Source organism: Drosophila eugracilis, unplaced genomic scaffold (genome assembly GCF_018153835.1).
Source record: "Drosophila eugracilis isolate 14026-0451.02 unplaced genomic scaffold, ASM1815383v1 contig_2088, whole genome shotgun sequence".
Classification (NCBI taxonomy): domain Eukaryota; kingdom Metazoa; phylum Arthropoda; class Insecta; order Diptera; family Drosophilidae; genus Drosophila; species Drosophila eugracilis.
In genome coordinates this window covers 2,741,540-2,757,945 of record NW_024572964.1, presented here as the reverse complement: position 1 = coordinate 2,757,945, position 16,406 = coordinate 2,741,540, and the positions used below count along the sequence as shown (strand labels likewise).

General features: G+C 44.4%; 5 protein-coding genes across 13 annotated transcripts in view; 1 reads left to right on the top strand and 4 right to left on the bottom strand.

Annotated features, from left to right (window-relative positions):
• LOC108107868 (regulating synaptic membrane exocytosis protein 2) overlaps nt 1-12,931 on the top strand; it is a 58,976-nt gene extending 46,045 nt beyond the window's left edge. For 3 of the 4 annotated variants that reach the window (XM_017215647.2, XM_017215646.2, XM_017215648.2), the window contains 5 exons: nt 1,442-1,623; nt 1,736-2,472; nt 9,018-9,757; nt 9,967-10,128; nt 10,678-12,931. In XM_017215647.2, the coding sequence (XP_017071136.1) occupies nt 1,442-1,623; nt 1,736-2,472; nt 9,018-9,757; nt 9,967-10,128; nt 10,678-10,869 (2,013 nt within the window). In that variant the 3' untranslated portion in view covers nt 10,870-12,931. Of the gene's footprint in view, nt 1-1,441; nt 1,624-1,735; nt 2,473-3,036; nt 3,557-9,017; nt 9,758-9,966; nt 10,129-10,677 lie in introns of those variants that run through there. The other variant, XR_001772452.1, reaches the window with a different exon arrangement.
• Nucleotides 4,658-6,839, bottom strand: LOC108107872 (putative transporter SVOPL). 3 transcript variants are annotated; one of them, XM_017215654.2, is made up of 9 exons: nt 6,737-6,839; nt 6,358-6,682; nt 6,170-6,291; nt 5,855-6,113; nt 5,696-5,797; nt 5,514-5,640; nt 5,186-5,460; nt 5,013-5,140; nt 4,658-4,959 (listed from the first exon to the last, which is right to left on the bottom strand). In XM_017215654.2, exons 1-9 carry the CDS (start codon nt 6,768-6,770, stop codon nt 4,898-4,900), a joined length of 1,434 nt encoding a protein of 477 aa, XP_017071143.1. In that variant the 5' UTR covers nt 6,771-6,839; the 3' UTR covers nt 4,658-4,897. The 3 variants fall into 3 exon arrangements, with proteins under 3 accessions (XP_017071143.1, XP_017071145.1, XP_017071144.1); XM_017215656.1 differs by lacking the exon at nt 4,658-4,959 and having other exon boundaries at nt 5,026-5,140; nt 5,186-5,236; XM_017215655.1 differs by lacking the exon at nt 4,658-4,959 and having other exon boundaries at nt 5,054-5,236.
• LOC108107871 (putative transporter SVOPL) lies at nt 6,876-8,939 on the bottom strand. 2 transcript variants are annotated; one of them, XM_017215652.1, is made up of 4 exons: nt 8,596-8,929; nt 8,216-8,540; nt 7,644-8,150; nt 6,876-7,556 (listed from the first exon to the last, which is right to left on the bottom strand). In XM_017215652.1, exons 1-4 carry the CDS (start codon nt 8,633-8,635, stop codon nt 6,968-6,970), a joined length of 1,461 nt encoding a protein of 486 aa, XP_017071141.1. In that variant the 5' UTR covers nt 8,636-8,929; the 3' UTR covers nt 6,876-6,967. The 2 variants fall into 2 exon arrangements, with proteins under 2 accessions (XP_017071141.1, XP_017071142.1); XM_017215653.1 differs by having other exon boundaries at nt 7,405-7,575; nt 8,596-8,939.
• A 17-nt stretch (nt 12,932-12,948) lies between the features above and the next one.
• LOC108107869 lies at nt 12,949-14,968 on the bottom strand. Of its 3 annotated transcripts, none has more exons than XM_017215649.2 (3): nt 14,669-14,968; nt 14,424-14,612; nt 12,949-14,360 (listed from the first exon to the last, which is right to left on the bottom strand). In XM_017215649.2, exons 1-3 carry the CDS (start codon nt 14,966-14,968, stop codon nt 13,149-13,151), a joined length of 1,701 nt encoding a protein of 566 aa, XP_017071138.1. In that variant the 3' UTR covers nt 12,949-13,148. The 3 variants fall into 3 exon arrangements, with proteins under 3 accessions (XP_017071138.1, XP_017071140.1, XP_017071139.1); XM_017215651.2 differs by having other exon boundaries at nt 12,949-14,327; XM_017215650.2 differs by having other exon boundaries at nt 14,424-14,609.
• Nucleotides 14,969-15,119: 151 nt separating this feature from the next.
• On the bottom strand, nt 15,120-16,320 carry LOC108107874 (snurportin-1). The gene has a single exon (XM_017215657.2). The coding sequence runs from the start codon at nt 16,186-16,188 to the stop codon at nt 15,133-15,135; it is 1,056 nt and encodes a 351-aa protein (XP_017071146.1). The 5' UTR covers nt 16,189-16,320; the 3' UTR covers nt 15,120-15,132.
• Nucleotides 16,321-16,406: the final 86 nt, after the last annotated feature.

The window sequence follows — 16,406 nt, the reverse complement described above, 5'->3', positions numbered from 1 at the left end:
CTTCCAGTACCTTCCCACGCCCCCTTTGCTCTCTTTCCATAAGGCAGTCCCAACACGAATTCGATTTCCACAGATGAAAAGTGTGCGGCATAATGTAATATTTTTTCTTTTCGCTCGTAAAAAGTTACCGAGCAACAGTTCGCAGTTTCAAATACATATATGTGTGTGTATGTGTGTGTATGTGGGCTCCATTTCCGCTCGCAACACGTTATTGCAATATGGCGGCTTCCGCTGCAGATCCGCCATGGAGAAAGTCAATTCGGACGTGTGGTTGTTGCTGCTGCGCATGTACACGCCATGAATATGTTATGAAGCCACGATATTACCAACTACTAGCACACGGCAAGAAATAACAAAACCAGTGGGAATTCGCTAGAGCCGATACAGTATATTAAAATGATTGGCAGCTATTGAGAACAATGTGCAAAAGTTTATTGTCCTAAGTTTTAGAACTAAGTGGGATAAACATTCTTATAAACTAGGCAATCGAAGAGAGTTTACTACCTCTGAAAAGTTAAGGATTTTCAGTCCAAAATAACCATTAACTTGGTATTTATATAAGAGGAAAGTTTCTAAGCTATAACCTTATGATAATTAATAGTAATCAAGATCACATTTTATAGTGGCACTAGCTATCAGTTACCTTTTAGTTATCAACTAACAAAGATAACCAACTAAATCACAGATAGTTAGTGTTTTTTCTTGGTGCACATACATATAGTAGTAACTAGTAGTAGATTCAGCAACAATCGCAGGACCTTCATGCGCCACTGCGCCGCAATGACTTCCGTTTTGGGGCACACAAAACACTAGACAGAGGGCCCCGAGCAGATTGCATTTGCGGTCCCCTTTGTTTATCTGTGCATGTGTGTGTGTGCTTTGCCTTTTGTAAATAGAGAACACATGCACATCGGTGTTCCAGTGTGCGAACATCATAATTTGCATTATATTTATGTGCCTGCTTTTCAGTTCTCGCATTTCGTATTTCGTATTTCGTATTTCGCATTTGTATTTGTGTTTGTGTTGGCCCCCTCCCAAGGGGCTTGTGTTGCAATTTAACTAGCATGCTCCACCCTGCTCACCCTGCCACCGCCCCTTCGTTCTCACTCGTTTAATTAGTTTTATTTACGTTTTGATTGCTTTAATTTGTTGTTCAGCTATGTACACATACATAACCACACACACACGCACACACACCCAGCCAGAACACAACAAAAAAGCGAAACAAACACGCAAATTTTCAGAAAACAAGCCAGCCGACCATCTGTAAATAGGCAAGGCGAACAAAATGCTTTTGTTAGGCCCTAGGCAGATAAAACCAGACATAAACTATATATATAATATATATATTCCAAGCGATTGTTAAGAGTTGAATAGCAGCAGGCATTCGCAGACCAAGCTTATGTGAACCTCCAACTAACGAGCTTTTTGATCGCCGCAGGAGCAAATTGCCCGCGAGAAGCTGGTCACCGGGCGGGTCCAGATCCAGGTTTGGTACCACGCCGAGCGCAACGAGCTGGTCGTCTCCCTGATGGCCGGCGATGATCTGGCATTGCGGGATGAGGCCTACGGACACGGTAATCTCCCCGAGGCATACGCCAAGGTTCGCATTCTGCCCAAATGGTAAGTGAAACCAAAATTGGTTCCAGGTTTTACTTTCCTGACACATTAAGCCATAAGTTAATCTTAAATAATCTTTTTTATAACATATATTAAAAACTTTCCCCACCTGCAGTGGCGATGGATGCGTGCAGCAAACGGAGGTCAGCCGACCCACGCAGAATCCCATTTGGAACGCCACCTTGACCTTCGGCCATGTCAAGGCCGACACCTTGATGGATCGCTACATAGACATCCAGCTGTGGGACCTCGTGCCCCACACTGAATCCATTTTCCTGGGCGAGTGCAGCATTGAGCTGCAACAGGCCTTCCTCGACGACCAGGCCATCTGGTGTCGCTTGGAGGACACCAAGGGGCTGCGTGGCATTAGCATCAGCAAATCGCCGAGTGTCTCGCCCCGCGGTTCCATTGCAGCCGGGGCAGGAGCTCCCAGTGGCGATGTGACCCGGTTGCTGCGACGCGACTACAATATGCATCGCTCCAACTCCGATGACGTAGACTCCATCGGAGATGGAACATCGCTGTTGCATCCGGATCACGCCTGGATAGCTGGCTCACGACGCGGTTCCTCTCAGTCGGAAACCATGGAAGTGGAGGTCTACCAGCTGGGCAAGGACTTCTCGCGCTCATTGCCGGGTTCGCGTCGATCGAGCTTCCAGGATGCTGAAAAGAATCGGCTGGAGGAGGACGCCATGGCCACGCCGCCCACGTCTTATTTGGTGGGCCGGCGCCGTTCGTCCGTGGCTCGACGCGATCCGGATGAGATCTTGAAATCCTTGAAGGCTGTCCGCGGCGAGCTGGGGCGCACCATGAGCCTGGGTACTGAGCAGCACAAGCGCATGGGATCGAGACGTGAGTAGATGGGGAATATACCTAAACTTGTCGTTGGGAGTAGCAATGAAGGATGACATGACATGATGCCCAAGAACATTAAGAAGATTCCAGAATCTTTTGAGAAATTGTCACTGCACAGGCACTTTGTTCTTGATTGTAAAGATTAAAGAGAGACATTATTACCTTTTTTAATTATAAAAGTCAGATCAATACTACCAAAAACCAAGCTAAATGCTCCTGGGAATTGTTTTATGTCACCAGAATTTGAGTGGGAGAAGAGGGGGAATCTAATACTTAAAATAATTATGATTTCACCTACCACTAAACTGAGATCTTCAACACCCACTGCAAGGGATCCCTTGCTGCCTTCTCTTTTTCTATCCGCTATATTCCTGTGTCTCTCTGCATTTCCTTTACCACCCCACAAAAACCTCAACTGTGCCTTGCTGCTATATGCTATGTGGACACCCACTATATCTCTGACATTGCATCGGAAACACACACACACACACACTGAAACACATCTATATATTTACTACTGTCTCTCTCTAATGACTTCTTCCATATCTTTCCCACTATTAGCCACAATATCGGTGTCGCATTATCAAAGCTTTGACACTCCCTACACAAACTGGACAAAACACTAAATGAAATGCCCAGTAAAAAAGAACCGCACAGAATTCAATTAAATCCAAATCCAAAATCAAATAAACTAACGCATAAAGCACTAACTAAAGCCACTTATTTAAAGCCTTCAGCACCTGTCAGTCACTCGTAATTCTTTTGCTTAATCTAATGAAAAGGGCTCACTCTCGAGTGAGCCACCAACCATCAACCACCACACTGCACCACCAGAGCAACCACAAATGGTAGTAAACCGAAAACAGCAAACAGAAATACCGAAAACTTTAAACCAAATACCTAAAAACCTTTGTAAATTATACAAGAAACCAAAAAGAAACTAGGAATACCTGCAAATTGAGCTTAGCAGCAAGTTAAATTTAACCAAAACTAAAATGCAATAAAGCAAGAACTACAGTATGTACTACACTAGAAACTAGAACACCACCACCACCAACAAAAACATCACTCACCACCACCGGTAAGAATGCAAAATGAACTTGAGTTGAGATTGAGTTGCGTTTGGCATTTTGTTTTTGGTTTGAGCCTGCCTTCTTCGACTTCTTCTTCGGTTTCTACCTTAATTAGCGCCATATATATAGTACCTGGATTCCTTGATTCCAGCTAGCTGCATGCATGCCACTTAATTAACGCCCACTTTTACACACAATTAGTAGTATCCGTCTATACTCTGTACTCTATATACTCACTCGCATGCATGTCTGCGAGCTGCGAAAAAGCCGAAATCTCATTACACACTCATCCAGGCTCACGTACTTCTTGGTAATCCAGTGGAGGACTCCCAGGACACATGGAAACTTCTCGTCTGGGGCTTATTTAAGCTTATTGATGCTATTTTCACAGCCCAAAAAAGGCAACAAAAAGTTCGAGGGAACAAAAGCCAGCAACTCGGAGCACAAATTTGTGTTTAAAATGCAAAGCTCAGAGGGAGGGATAGAGGTTGGGAACCCCTATTACCTGTTGGCTTCGCAACAGTTCGCCGCCCTCATAAACCCTTCAACGCCCCGTCGAAATAGCTCAGCCTTGAAATTAACTTTTCACAAGCGAAGCAAATGCGAAATATGAAAGCTCACAGAGACAAGCCACCAAAAAAATAAATATGAAATGCGATAACAGAACAAAGCTGAACAGAAACTCGCATTTCCCAGAGCCACAAACAAGCCGTTAAATATGAAAATAAGCAGCGTCTCTGTCTGGGAAAAGTCCTCTCTACATACATACTTAGAGATATATGTACATGTATATAGTACCATATATAAGGAATTGACAGCTCCATTCTCACTGGGGAACCACCGCTGCCAGGATGTGTCCCTGCTATTGTGCCTGCTCAGCAAAAAGTTGGATGTCTTCGCCAATATGTTTTCTCATTTCGCTTCTCATTTTCCTTTCCTTTCGGTTCGATTTTCTTGCTCGACAGTTATTATTAAGCCGCTTAGCGATTGCCTTGCCTTCCGTTTCCGTTTTGCCTTTTACGCACTTTCATATCCGCTGGGCTCAAACACACCAGAAAAATACGAAAAAAATTACCCCACTCGAGAGACTATATAAACGCAGCTGTCGCCAAGTTTATTTGACGTTTATTTTATTTTTGGCTGGTTCACAAAAATATTTGAACTTTCGCCATAATCCTTTTTCCGTCTTCCGACGCAAGGGAGGCATCAAATTTGTACTTCGCGCTGTGCGCCCAATTGATTGAATGATTGATTGTCTGATTGGCAGGGCAGATAGGGAGAGCCCCATCATCATTTTTCAAAAGTTTCAAGTAATTACGCAATATTATTATTATATTTCCAAGAAACCTCTACTGCGCGATACTTCTCATTCTGTACTCTTCGGGCAGGAAGTACACCAGGATACCACAAACTAAAAGGATTTGCTTATAATCAAAAAAATATAGTTTCAAATATGACACTCACTAATGAGCATAACAATGAAGAGATTGAAGGTAACATAGCAGTTGTACCGCAAGGTATAACCCACATACAAGCTGGCCGACAAAACACCACAGCGACCCATCATAACGGTCAGAGCAATGGCTTTACCCCTGGAAAACAGTTTAGAAAGCGATATCTAACAGGAAGGGACTTACCTGAGATGGGTGGGCACGAGATCTATGAGCAAGGAAAGGCACAGCCTGATGCTGCACATGGGCGGGTCCATAAGAGCAAAAAAACTAATAAGTATGAGGGTAGGATGCTTGCTGAAGTTCAAGGCAAAGCTGCCCAAAATGGGAATAAAAATATATACAAAAATGACCATTCGACGATTAAGAAATATCAAAAGAAAACTGGTAACGATAAACAAGCTGAGTACGACACACCCGTGGATAATCGGATCCAGCATTTCATCAAAGTCCAGGTGGCACTGTACGGAACAATCTCGAAGTTCTAGGCCCATACTAAAACACCTGAACTTACCTTGTGCACCATTCGATTTCCTCCTTCTTTACTCTTTCCATCCAAGAGATCACACATCGTCTGGGGCTCTTTCTCATGAGCCGTTAGCACTCGGATTCGTAGCATCCAGAAGGGCAATGAAAACGCTCTAACAGAAGGATTTACTCATTAAATCATCATCAAATTAATTAATCAAAACTCACAGTCCAGACAAACTAAACACCACAAACAAGAAAGATAACATGATTTTGCCATGTCTTGCAAAAAGGACCTTGATATCGTGCCACCGGCGTTGGTTGTCTGCCCTGCCCCAAAAGGAAATTATTTGGGAACCGAAACTCAATCTAAACACGAATGCTTACTTGTTGCGCATGCGTAGCTGTGAGAGTGAGCTCACTCCCATACTAACCAGAGTTACATCCTTGCCCTTGTTCATCCGACAGACCCTTTCCATGACCTTCAACGCCTTCTCTTGCTCGCTGACTGACAAGTAGTACTTGGGACTCTCAGGCAAGAAGATAAGCATGGTTAATCCGATGATTCCGGGCAACTGGTTGCTCAGAAGCAGTATGCGCCAGGGCCTGGGCTCGATTTCCAAGGGAAGGAGACCCCCGGCCAAAGCTAACGAAAAGAAGAAATATTTATTTACCTGTAGAGGGTAATGAATATATTCTTACACGGCACATAGATCAGACTTATACCAATGGCATAGCTCATGAAGTTCAGCACTGTGGGGCGCAGGGTAATCTTTGTGAACTCGCCCAAGTAGGTCATAACACAAACCACTGCACCCGAAATACTTTGAGACGAAGGAGAAAGGATCACTGTTAACAGAAGTTAGATAGGGAAAGTCCTCTCTACTTACAACAATCCCGCCATAGTTCGTACAGCTAAGAAGCTCCAATATTCGGGCATACAAGCCGAAAGTATGGACAAACAGTTTGCTGTCGTCGCCGCAGACAAAATTATTTTGCGTCTTCCGTACGCATCAGAGAGTTCGCCCCATACATAGCAAGATATCATTTGGGCGGCAAAGTTTCCCGCCATTAGCCAGGCTAGCCGCTCATCATCGATATGCAGCTCACAAGTTGCTCCTGCTACCACTACTCCAAAGCCCAGCTGCTCGTTGGTTATCCACAGCTGCAGGGTAAAGCAGCAAAATGAAATGATGTACTGCATCTTTCCGAAGCCTATGGACCACAAGGATCAAGAAGTAATAACCTCCCCATATGAACAAGCCTTACCCAGATTCTCAAACAAATCATCTATGTCACTCATCGTCGGCGTTCTTTTGAATCATTTTTTCAACTATAATTTAAACAAAACCAAATGTTGACCCTATTTATATCAACTAATTTATAAAAGTTGAAACAAAAATATGGATTGCTAGGCAAACGGCTTTCATATCTTCCAATTGTATTTATATATAGACAAAGCACAGTAAAAATGAATATTGTCTTCAACTCTGCGAGCCTCTATTCGGGTAGAAGGAGGGCCAAAACGATACAAACAGCCAGGTATAGAATGAATATGTTCAAGGTTAGATCACAGGAGACCTTTAACAACATCCCAACCAAAGTGCTGCCCAGCAGGGCTCCAAACCGCGCAATGGATCTGACTAAGCAGATTGCCTTTCCTCGCAAATGAGTGGGAAGAAAGTCGATTAACACCGACGTGGACAGCGGGATGAGGACCCCTGGTAAAGTTATCATGAGGGTGTAGGAGATCAGCAACATAGTAGGTTGTTTCACAACATTTAGCCCCAATCCCAAGACGAAGGCCACTATGATGTGGGTCGCGATCACATACTTCCGGAGAAGGCACTGCAACAAAATAGTCGACAGAATATAACATCCCATGTAGGAAAAGCCATAGTAGATGGGATCAATCAGGTTAGTCATCACATCGTGGCACGTTGGCGGCACCTCCGTTTCCGTGCCATTGACAAGCTTTTCCTTGGAACTCGCAAATTGTGGATTACGTTTGATGAGGTCACACAGCCGTAGAGAGACGCTATTGTCCATGTTGCGGATAACTGGAAACCATATGCCCATGCCAACGGAGCTGTATGTGAGATAACCAGCTTTAATGTCAGTTAATATTTTCCTTAGGGGTTATCTTAACTTAGGAGTGTAGACTAATACCACTTACTTGAAGAATAGTCCAAAAATGAGCATCAGACAAATGAAAAATTTGGTGAAATAAGGCTTCCTGAAGAGGCGGAAACTATCATACAAAAAGCTACTAAAGAATCCCTCCGGTACGACCGTGGCTCTTTCATTTTCGGCCAAAATAATGTCGAAGTCCTCCCAGTTTTTTCTGTTCTTCCGGCATATCCATTTCAGGGCCAAGATGGCCTTTTCCCCATTATTGATGGACAAGAGAAAATACGGAGTCTCGGGCACAAGACAGATACCCACAAGAGCTATCCAGCCGGGAATCTCCACGGCCATCATCAGAAACCGCCAGGGGCGCATATCAAATTGACTGCTAAGAGTAACGGTGAAGTGGTGGGGCAAGATGGCCATGGCCACCAGTGGACAGTATATCAAAGCCATGCTCTGCGATTGGCTGCATAGGGTGACCGCGAGTGGCCGCCATTTGGGTGTATGAAACTCCGTCAGAAAGGCCACTTGTAAGGAGGCAACTGCGGAGAGGCTGACGAAGAAATTTATTAATTGTTAAACAAATTGCATTTTGCACTCAGGAATCAGGCTACATACAAAAGTCCCACAATCATCCGTGTTATCGACAATGCATAAAGGTTTGGCATCAAAGCGGATAGCATTGAGAAGCCCAATGCTCCTATTAATGCTAGCCGGAGCGTGAACTTCCGGCCATACTTATCCGCCAGCATGCCAACGAACAGTCCGGAGGCAACCATTCCACCCAACAGGGAGTTAGCCAATAGAGTCTTCTCACCTGCGGTCGTCGCAAACTCGCATGACGTCAGCACCACGATATAGGACACACTCATGGCTTCGGATACGGAGTACATGTACGTGAAGAAGCAAACGATGAAAATTATCACCTGGCCAAACCCATAACCTGATGGAGATCTTTGGAAATAGATATTTCGAATCGTATTGCTATATCGTTTTACCGATAGTCTGAAGGGCAGTGTCCACGTCCATTACCGGCATCTTGAAACTTACTGTATAAACGATACCAATTTGTCTAAAAACATTGTGAAATATCAAAAATTTTAAAAATGACTACTGATTTTAATGTCGTTGATCTGCATGCTTTGTTCGATGTAGCTTTCGCCTATTTCTTGTCTTAGTCCTAGTCCTTAGTCCTTTATAACACCATTCATTCTATGCCCTACGAAAGGCGTTCATTATGACCTTTGACCGTAGCAAGATATCCTTTTCTGTAGTTTGCCTGTACCCTCTACATAGGTAGACATATAGTAAATGGTAGTTAACCCATCACTGCCAGTAATACTTGAAACTTTGAGTTGAGTTCAAAAGCGCGTAAGAATGCGTAGGGATGTGCACTAACTTCTGATTTTCACCTGAACAGGTGCCAGTCGCGTTGGATTGCCGAGCGGACCGAATAGCCGCAAGAGTTCCGTCTTGGACTTGTCGCAGCAGCAGCAGCAGCAATTGCAGCAGCTCCAGCAGTTACAGTTGCAGCAGCAACAGTACTTGCAACAGCACTTGCCCATGGGAGTAGGCAATGCCGACACCAGTCCGCCATCCGAGGACGAGGATAAGCGCTACAGACCGCGCTGGAAGGGATCAGGAAACCAGTTGCCACCACAGAGTCCCAAGCAGGTGCTTTCCCGGCTCAAACAGGCCGCCTCGGTGTCGAATGTGGCCCAGGACTCGAGTCGGCAGAGTCAACTGCTGGCCACCAACCAATTGCAGCAGCGCAAGAGCAGCATGTTCCAGTTGGGGGAATCCCAGGCTCCACCCACTACCACCACTACGCTGCAGAGGAAGGGCAGCATGTATGTGGCGAAGGTCACCGAAACCCCGCCCTTAGGCACGCCCACTCGCAAGGGTAGTGTCTATCAGAGGAGCAGCATCGGGCTGGGTGTAGAGAACCCTGGACCAGATAGTCCGCAGCGGAAGCAGAGCGTGGTAAAGACCCTAAGTGGCAGCTATGTCAACACGTCCACCATCACGGGTGGGGAATCTAGTTATGGCCTCAAACTTGGACCCTCGCAGATCCATCCCAAGGGCTATCGGCTGACCACGGCGAGGTACGGGGAGCTAAAGATGGGATTCCTCAAGATCAAGGGCAATGTGGAGGTGGAGGTAAGTAAATTCTAAAAATTAAAAGATAAATTAAATTTTTAATACTACTTTCAAATTGAGAACATATTTTAAGGACACTTACTTACAAGGACAAGTTATTAAAATGGGAATTTTTGTGTTATGAGCAGGGAGTCTCTTCTTATGGATCCCTTGGACTTGCTATTATATACACATATTTTATTGTCCCTTTTACTATACCTCGTTTTCAGCTAATCTGCGCCCGTAACATTGTCAACGAGGACTGCGAAACTCCGCCGGATACGTACGTGAAGTGCTACATCAAGGACGGAGACCGCCTGCGCCACAAGAAGAAGACGCGCGTCGTGCGCCATGCGGCGGAGCCCCTCTACCGCCAAACCATTAAGTACCAGGTGAGCAAATGGCCCATTGTTGTAACACCTGGCAGGTGACGATGATGATGATGATGACGATGATGCTAGCATAACACCATCCCGATGCTGACCATGGCCACGTCAGGATGTTATTACCTCCTGCCTGCATTGTAATGCGATTAATGGCTGCTGGCCGGACCGCATCGACGAGGCCAATTTCCGCGCCCAGCGGGTGGCTAGCAGATGGCCCAGCCTTAACCCTCTGTATACCCAGATACTCCTATAAGGAGCCAAAGGAATCTTTTAGTCACATAAATTATGTTCAATCTGAAATTTATAGTCACATGAAATCATTCTTTAAAGTTTTTTTTAAAGATTGAAATATTTTAAAATATTTGTATTAAATTTAAATTAATTTTGCTTTTTGTTGAACATTTTGTTCAGTCCCCAAGGTTCCTTGGGTATACAGAGGGTTAACTTGTCACAGGTGGATGCTCCCCGTTGGGCACGCGCCATATTTTTATTGGAAGCCGTGTAATTACCCAAACGAATAACGCATAACGATAACGAATTTCCATGCAAATACAGAGCTCGGACGTCTTTGGACGGAACATTGTCATCATGGTGTGGCAGCGGTGCGTGGGATTCGAGCACAACCAAGGATTGGGCGGCACGGAGGTGAACCTGGACAAGGTGAGCATCGGACAGCCTATCAACGGGTGGTATCCGCTCTTCCCGATGCACAGTTATGGAGGCTCCGATTCGGACAACTCTCCCTGACCGAACAACCCAGCAATCGCAGTCCACAGGCAGTGCCGAAGTCCACTGGAATCGGAAATAATGCCACTGCAAGCTCAATTTGTTAGCGCCTAAGATTTGGACACCACATATAAATATATAAATTGTTAACCCGAGATATGCAGATAATCCCCATAGAAGTATTACGTCCCCTGTATGTATTAGTTATAGTTAAATGAGCTTAGCACGGGCTGGCAGGTGGAATCGGTTGGGTTATGGGTTATGATACACTAAATAAAATACTAATATTCGTGGTGAGAGAGCTTTGTAAGTAAGGTACACAGGTAGGGCAGCACCTTAAGTGGGGAACACCAATATCAGACAGCACAATAATTGAGGAATCGGAGTACCAGAAGCATAGATGTACACGCGTTTATATATTTTTGCTTGTTGTGTTTGTGAAAATTTAATGTTGTTCGCATTTGAATGGACGTGGGACGTGAAGAATGGAAACGAAACGGGCACCAAAACAATAATGTTGAAATTTCAAGGCAACGAAGTGGGTGAGGACACCCACTCACCCCACGGAGAGGGATTTAAAGCTCGGCAGCTGACAAGAGGCGTATATCCGAATAAGTGTTAATTAAATGTTGCGCAGACAAAAACCAAAAACCAAATAGGCTAGCCCCAACTATCTGTAAAGCTGACAACCCCGCCAAGGTTTCAACTGCTCCACAAAAATCTGACAACTGAAGATCTACTTATATAATCTTTGATAATTCCAAAACTCAAAACTTCGAACGAAAAGAATCTAGTTTAAATCGACAATCTTTATGGGTGTGTGTGCTAGTGTGGGGGTGGGAGAAGTGAGTGCGATTAAAGAGTGATTAAGACGAATTTACTGTAGTCATTTTATGGTAGGGCATCGATTGCAACGCGGCAGATTAAAGACATCCCCCTCTTCCTGTTTTTCCCATTTGACCCCGCTCTTCAAACTCTCCAGACATTTCAGCCTCACAAACAGGACAATCTCGTGTAATGAAACAAAAAGTGAAAAATTTACATTTTCGGAAGCTGTGTATAAATCTAATATCTAATCAGCGTTCAGCCTAACGACTTGGAGTTTCAAACTAAAGTTACAAACACATATAGATTTATTTATACAAAGCTTACACCTTGAGTCGTTTTACGTAGCGTACTTAAGCTGCAAGGACATTGTGGAACTTTTACTGTCCCTAACACTTTTAACGTTAGTTACGGTAGCTAAAATGTCCTCAAGCTCAAACCATTTCTTGGCGAAACTTAACGACTCTTTAACCGTAACAGCAACTATATGTATATCTGTATACCTGTATCTGTATCTGTTTCAAGGGCAGTTGCGGGCTTTTCTTATTGTTAGATGTTGCTTTAAAAACCCAAAGAAGAAAATACTTAGTACCAGATAATCCATTGTTGTATCTTGTAAGTACTTGTTAGTTGTCAAGGTAGTCAGGGTAAAAGTGGAACACACAAAGATATTCCTGTTTTTTTTCGGTTGGCTAATTACTCTTCACAATCTGGCTGTTGTTTTATATACCTAGTTGGGTAACGAAAACTAAAATGGTTGTGCTATCTCAAAATTAAAACTACGTACTTACTAATGTTCCGACAGTCGATGGAGCTATTTAATCGGCAAAGTGAGCTGCTATCAACTACTCTTAGGTAATTTTGGTCTTTTCTACTAACTCTAATACTACGACTACTATTACTTATTGATTGTACTTAGCCAGAAGTTGGTATCGAGTACTTTGATGAAAGAAAACTGTAAAAATAACACCATATCAGCGTGTAGCGTTGGGCTGGAATCTGGGGAGGATTGCGCTTCAAAAGTGCCGAGTGGGCTGTAGCAAGGCTTATAAGAATACAAATCTACTACTTGTTAAAAAATAACTTAGCAATTACCTGCGTACACAATGTAAAACAATATACACAGATGTGAACTATATGAATATGAACGTACACATTATATATATATATTATTATACCTAAAATAACTGTAGAAAAACAAAAAGAGACCCACACTATATGTATATCAAATTGAGTTTCAATAAACATCAAATATTTATTTGAAGTTGTCTATTATTCGAGAAGTTTTTTATTATAACTGATGGTTAAGTTAAGGATCTCCACGACTCCGTCTTTGGAAAATCTATACAAATGGTTCTGTGCTACAAGATTTCGGTTGTTCTTATATTTAAATATACAGAAAATTAAAATACAACTTTCCTAAATGGTATCTAACAGGCCAAATAAATGTAATTACAGTATCTAATTTACTTGATTTAATTTCGAAATTTCCCCATTGTGCTTGGAGCGGAACTGCCCGCAGGAGCTGATCCCACAACAACTCCTCCATTGTTCAGCAAAGCGGTCAGTGTGGCATGCGAGGAGCTAAGCGTGGAACTGGCAGCAAGCTTGGACTTTAGCGGCGTTGTTGTGCTGCCCACAACCTGACCCTGCAAACAAGGAGTGGGTGATGCTGCAGGGATTTCCTTCAGCACCGCATCCTCAGTTGGGGGCGTGGCTATCTGTTGTTGCTGCTGCTGTTGGGATGATGCGCCCTGAAGCAGGGCATTCCTTAGGTGACTGTTATTGGCATTTCCCGACTGCTGCTGACTAGGCATAATATACGAGTTCGTTATAAGTCCGCGGCTCTTGATATTCAGATCCACGAAAAACAGTCGCATCTTGTGTATCATGGCATCGGTAACGCTAAAGGTGAGCATCATGCTTAGATCAATGTTAGTTTTGTGGCGATATAGCTCGTGTGTTTGCTGAAGTCGGCAAACTTCATCGTAAATGAGAAACAAGAACCGCGAGCTGCGATTTTCCGCGGGAATAATGCCTCGAGTGGCCAGCCATTCTCTGTCCTCTCCATCCGGAAGGTAGCGTATCAATTCAGGATGCTTGCTGGCCAGACGTTCCTTGCCATCGGTACCAAAACCAAATGCCAGGTTGGCCTGCACATCCAGCACGAACTTAGTGGTTGTCGAGATTTGCGCAGTGTTCCAGAATATCTGACGGCGAACTGGAGTGGGCAGAGTGCCGCCCACCAATGGAGTAACCGTATTGCGATGCTGTTGTTGCTGTGTATTTTGGGATTGCGTTTGTTCCTGCTGTTGCTGCAGAGGCTGTACTGCTTGCAACTCCGGTTGCTGGAGCAGGACAGGCTGAGCAGCTGGTTGTTGGTTCGCGATTGGCAACTGGTTGGCCGTTGTCGCCGTGCAAGGCATGGGTTTAGTGGCCACGAAGCCCGTGTTACCAGCAAAGACCTTGCTAACTGGGTTAATCTCTTGCTTAGCTGTACGTTTAAGGGCCAAACGCTGCTGCTCCGTGGCGCCAGCCACCAAACGATGCTGCCGAACAAAGTTTGTGTACTGAGCCTTAGCATTTTCCAACAAAGCACAGGATGACATCTTCTGCAGCGTCTCCTCATTAACTGAATGCTGGCCAAGATTTTCCTTAATGTTACCAAAAGCGGGTTTAAAGTAGTTCTGGTTCATATTAGGAAAGTCAGTTTTAGAAAAGAATAGCATTTAATAGGGAATGTAACCTACTTGCATGTAGCGTTTGATTATTTCGTTGACCTCCGCATCGAAGGCTTGCTGTACAGTGATTCTCAGAAGTTCCAGAGCTCTCATGGCGGACTCTGCACTGCCGCTACTTTCCAAGTTGTGAGAGCCACCCAACCGTTGTCGAATTCGTTGCAACATGTTTTCCGCCATGTCTGGAGTGGTTACATACTTCTGAAGGTTACAAAGTATTACCTTTATGCTTGAATAGCTTATAAACTCATATATACCTGTGTTGACTCTGCATCCGAAGATGTGGACTCGCCCAGCAGAGACAAGGTAATTGTGCTGCTTTCTGTTGCCGCATCCTTCTCGGCCTGTTTTCTTACACCCTCAACAGGACTGGCCACCCGTGTATCCATCGAATGAGTGGTTTGATTTGAGCAATCCGAGTCATCTGAAGAAGAGTTGGCTGCCTGCAGCTGCATACCCGGAGAAGAACGCTGTTGCACTTCGTTAGTTGATGTGGTGTTGCTGTTCAATGAACCCCCCACATCAGTGGGAATTTTCCAACTTCGCTGAATGACCATATTTGTTAAATTTTTCTTTAAACAATATTTATAATTCTCGTTGATGATGGGCTGGCCGCAATCTGGGCTGGTTTTCCTGGGCGCGAGCTGAGGCTGTTTGTCCAGGGCCGCGTATTCAGAGCGCCTGCGCAAGAAAGCCACCCCCACACCACCGCCCATTAAGCCTAACAGGCATCAGCTGATGGCGGCTCCGCACAGTCCATGTCCAACTCCCCAAGTTCTAAACGCCGCTGATAATCGAGTATTTCTTTAAGACTGGCGTACTCATCGCTGTTAGTGCCTTCCTCTGCCTCCATTGCGGTTTGCCTTTTCTCGTGCATTTTGTCAGCTTTTTTCTGCTCCTTAAGTTGTTTTCTGTGCTCTGCCAGTTTGCGATCAAACTCATTCATGTATTTCAGTGCCTGGCCATGTTGATAATCCTCAGGAGCCGTATAGCTGTTACTCACGGGCAATCCAAGAACATCCATCATCATAAAAGGAAACAGCCAGCAAACTAAGGGAGTTGTTTGGCACACATAACTAGCTTCTTTATGGTAAAAAAGAAATCCATCAAGGGCTGGCTTGTTTTCAGGAAATAAAGGGTACTGGTGCAGAACTTTCTCAACAGCAGAGGTGTTCTCGAAGTCGACGTGATCAAGAAGCACAAATGACTTTTCGTTGTGATCCCCAACCTTGGCAAAATCATTCTCCTCGAAACGGGCGCGCAGCCAATAGAAGCGGAAGGATGCTTCACACTCTTGCAAATCCTGCTGGCCAAACGAAATTGCATCCAAAACATAAAAGGTATCCTCATCTTCTACATAGACACAGTCCAGGATTGTTTGACTCTTTTGATGTTGCCTATCGCCAGGCAGGGAAGATTGAAGACTCATGAACATCCAGCCATTTTTGGAGTATGCTTTTGTGATTCCATTGCTGGCAACCACGAGGCACCTTTTGCCTACCGGACAAGGAACCAGGAGCCACTCGCTTAGATCCTCGGGTTTGTGGCGTAACCACTCTGAAAGTTGTGGCCGGTAGTGGATTCCTTTCTGGTGCCCAGTTCGTTTCCAGTTCTTCTTTTTTGGCGGCCTTTTGCCGGGGTTTTGCAGAGGTCGTGAGTCATCCTGCTCCTGCTGCCGACGCAGCTTCTGTTGCTTTAGGAGATCCTTCTGGCGCTGCTTTTGCTGCTCGCCCATATCTAGGCTCTTTTTGTACAAGTTCTGAAAACTCGAGTTCATTTTAATGCGAGGTTATTAAAAATAATAAAGGCCGGCTGAAAAGTGTTACCAGATGGTGAAACTCAAAAACCTTAGGAAATTTACTTTTACTAAAATTAAACAGAGAAGATATACGACCATATTAGAAAAGATATACGAGTTATGCTATTTTTATTCAAACAATAACAGTTAAGATTGACAATGTAAAACCTGTTGACTAAAATGCTATGCATAACTGA

What these genes read in the sequence shown, in the direction of transcription:
- LOC108107872 (XM_017215654.2), bottom strand. Translation starts at nt 6,770, where the DNA reads ATGAGTGACATAGATGATTTGTTTGAGAATCTGG. An exon ending in CAGCTACGCATGCGCAACAA is followed by an intron (nt 5,798 to 5,854) that starts GTAAGCATTCGT and finishes CTTTTGGGGCAG; the next exon opens with GGCAGACAACCAACGCCGGT. An exon ending in CTCGTGCCCACCCATCTCAG is followed by an intron (nt 5,141 to 5,185) that starts GTAAGTCCCTTC and finishes ACTGTTTTCCAG; the next exon opens with GGGTAAAGCCATTGCTCTGA.
- LOC108107871 (XM_017215652.1), bottom strand. Translation starts at nt 8,635, where the DNA reads ATGCCGGTAATGGACGTGGACACTGCCCTTCAGACTATCG. An exon ending in CACTGCCCTTCAGACTATCG is followed by an intron (nt 8,541 to 8,595) that starts GTAAAACGATAT and finishes GATCTCCATCAG; the next exon opens with GTTATGGGTTTGGCCAGGTG. An exon ending in ATTTTTGGACTATTCTTCAA is followed by an intron (nt 7,557 to 7,643) that starts GTAAGTGGTATT and finishes TCTCACATACAG; the next exon opens with CTCCGTTGGCATGGGCATAT.
- LOC108107869 (XM_017215649.2), bottom strand. Translation starts at nt 14,968, where the DNA reads ATGGTCATTCAGCGAAGTTGGAAAATTCCCACTGATGTGGGGGGTTCA. An exon ending in CGGATGCAGAGTCAACACAG is followed by an intron (nt 14,613 to 14,668) that starts GTATATATGAGT and finishes TGTAACCTTCAG; the next exon opens with AAGTATGTAACCACTCCAGA. An exon ending in TAATCAAACGCTACATGCAA is followed by an intron (nt 14,361 to 14,423) that starts GTAGGTTACATT and finishes AATATGAACCAG; the next exon opens with AACTACTTTAAACCCGCTTT.
- LOC108107874 (XM_017215657.2), bottom strand. Translation starts at nt 16,188, where the DNA reads ATGAACTCGAGTTTTCAGAACTTGTACAAAAAGAGCCTAGATATGGGC.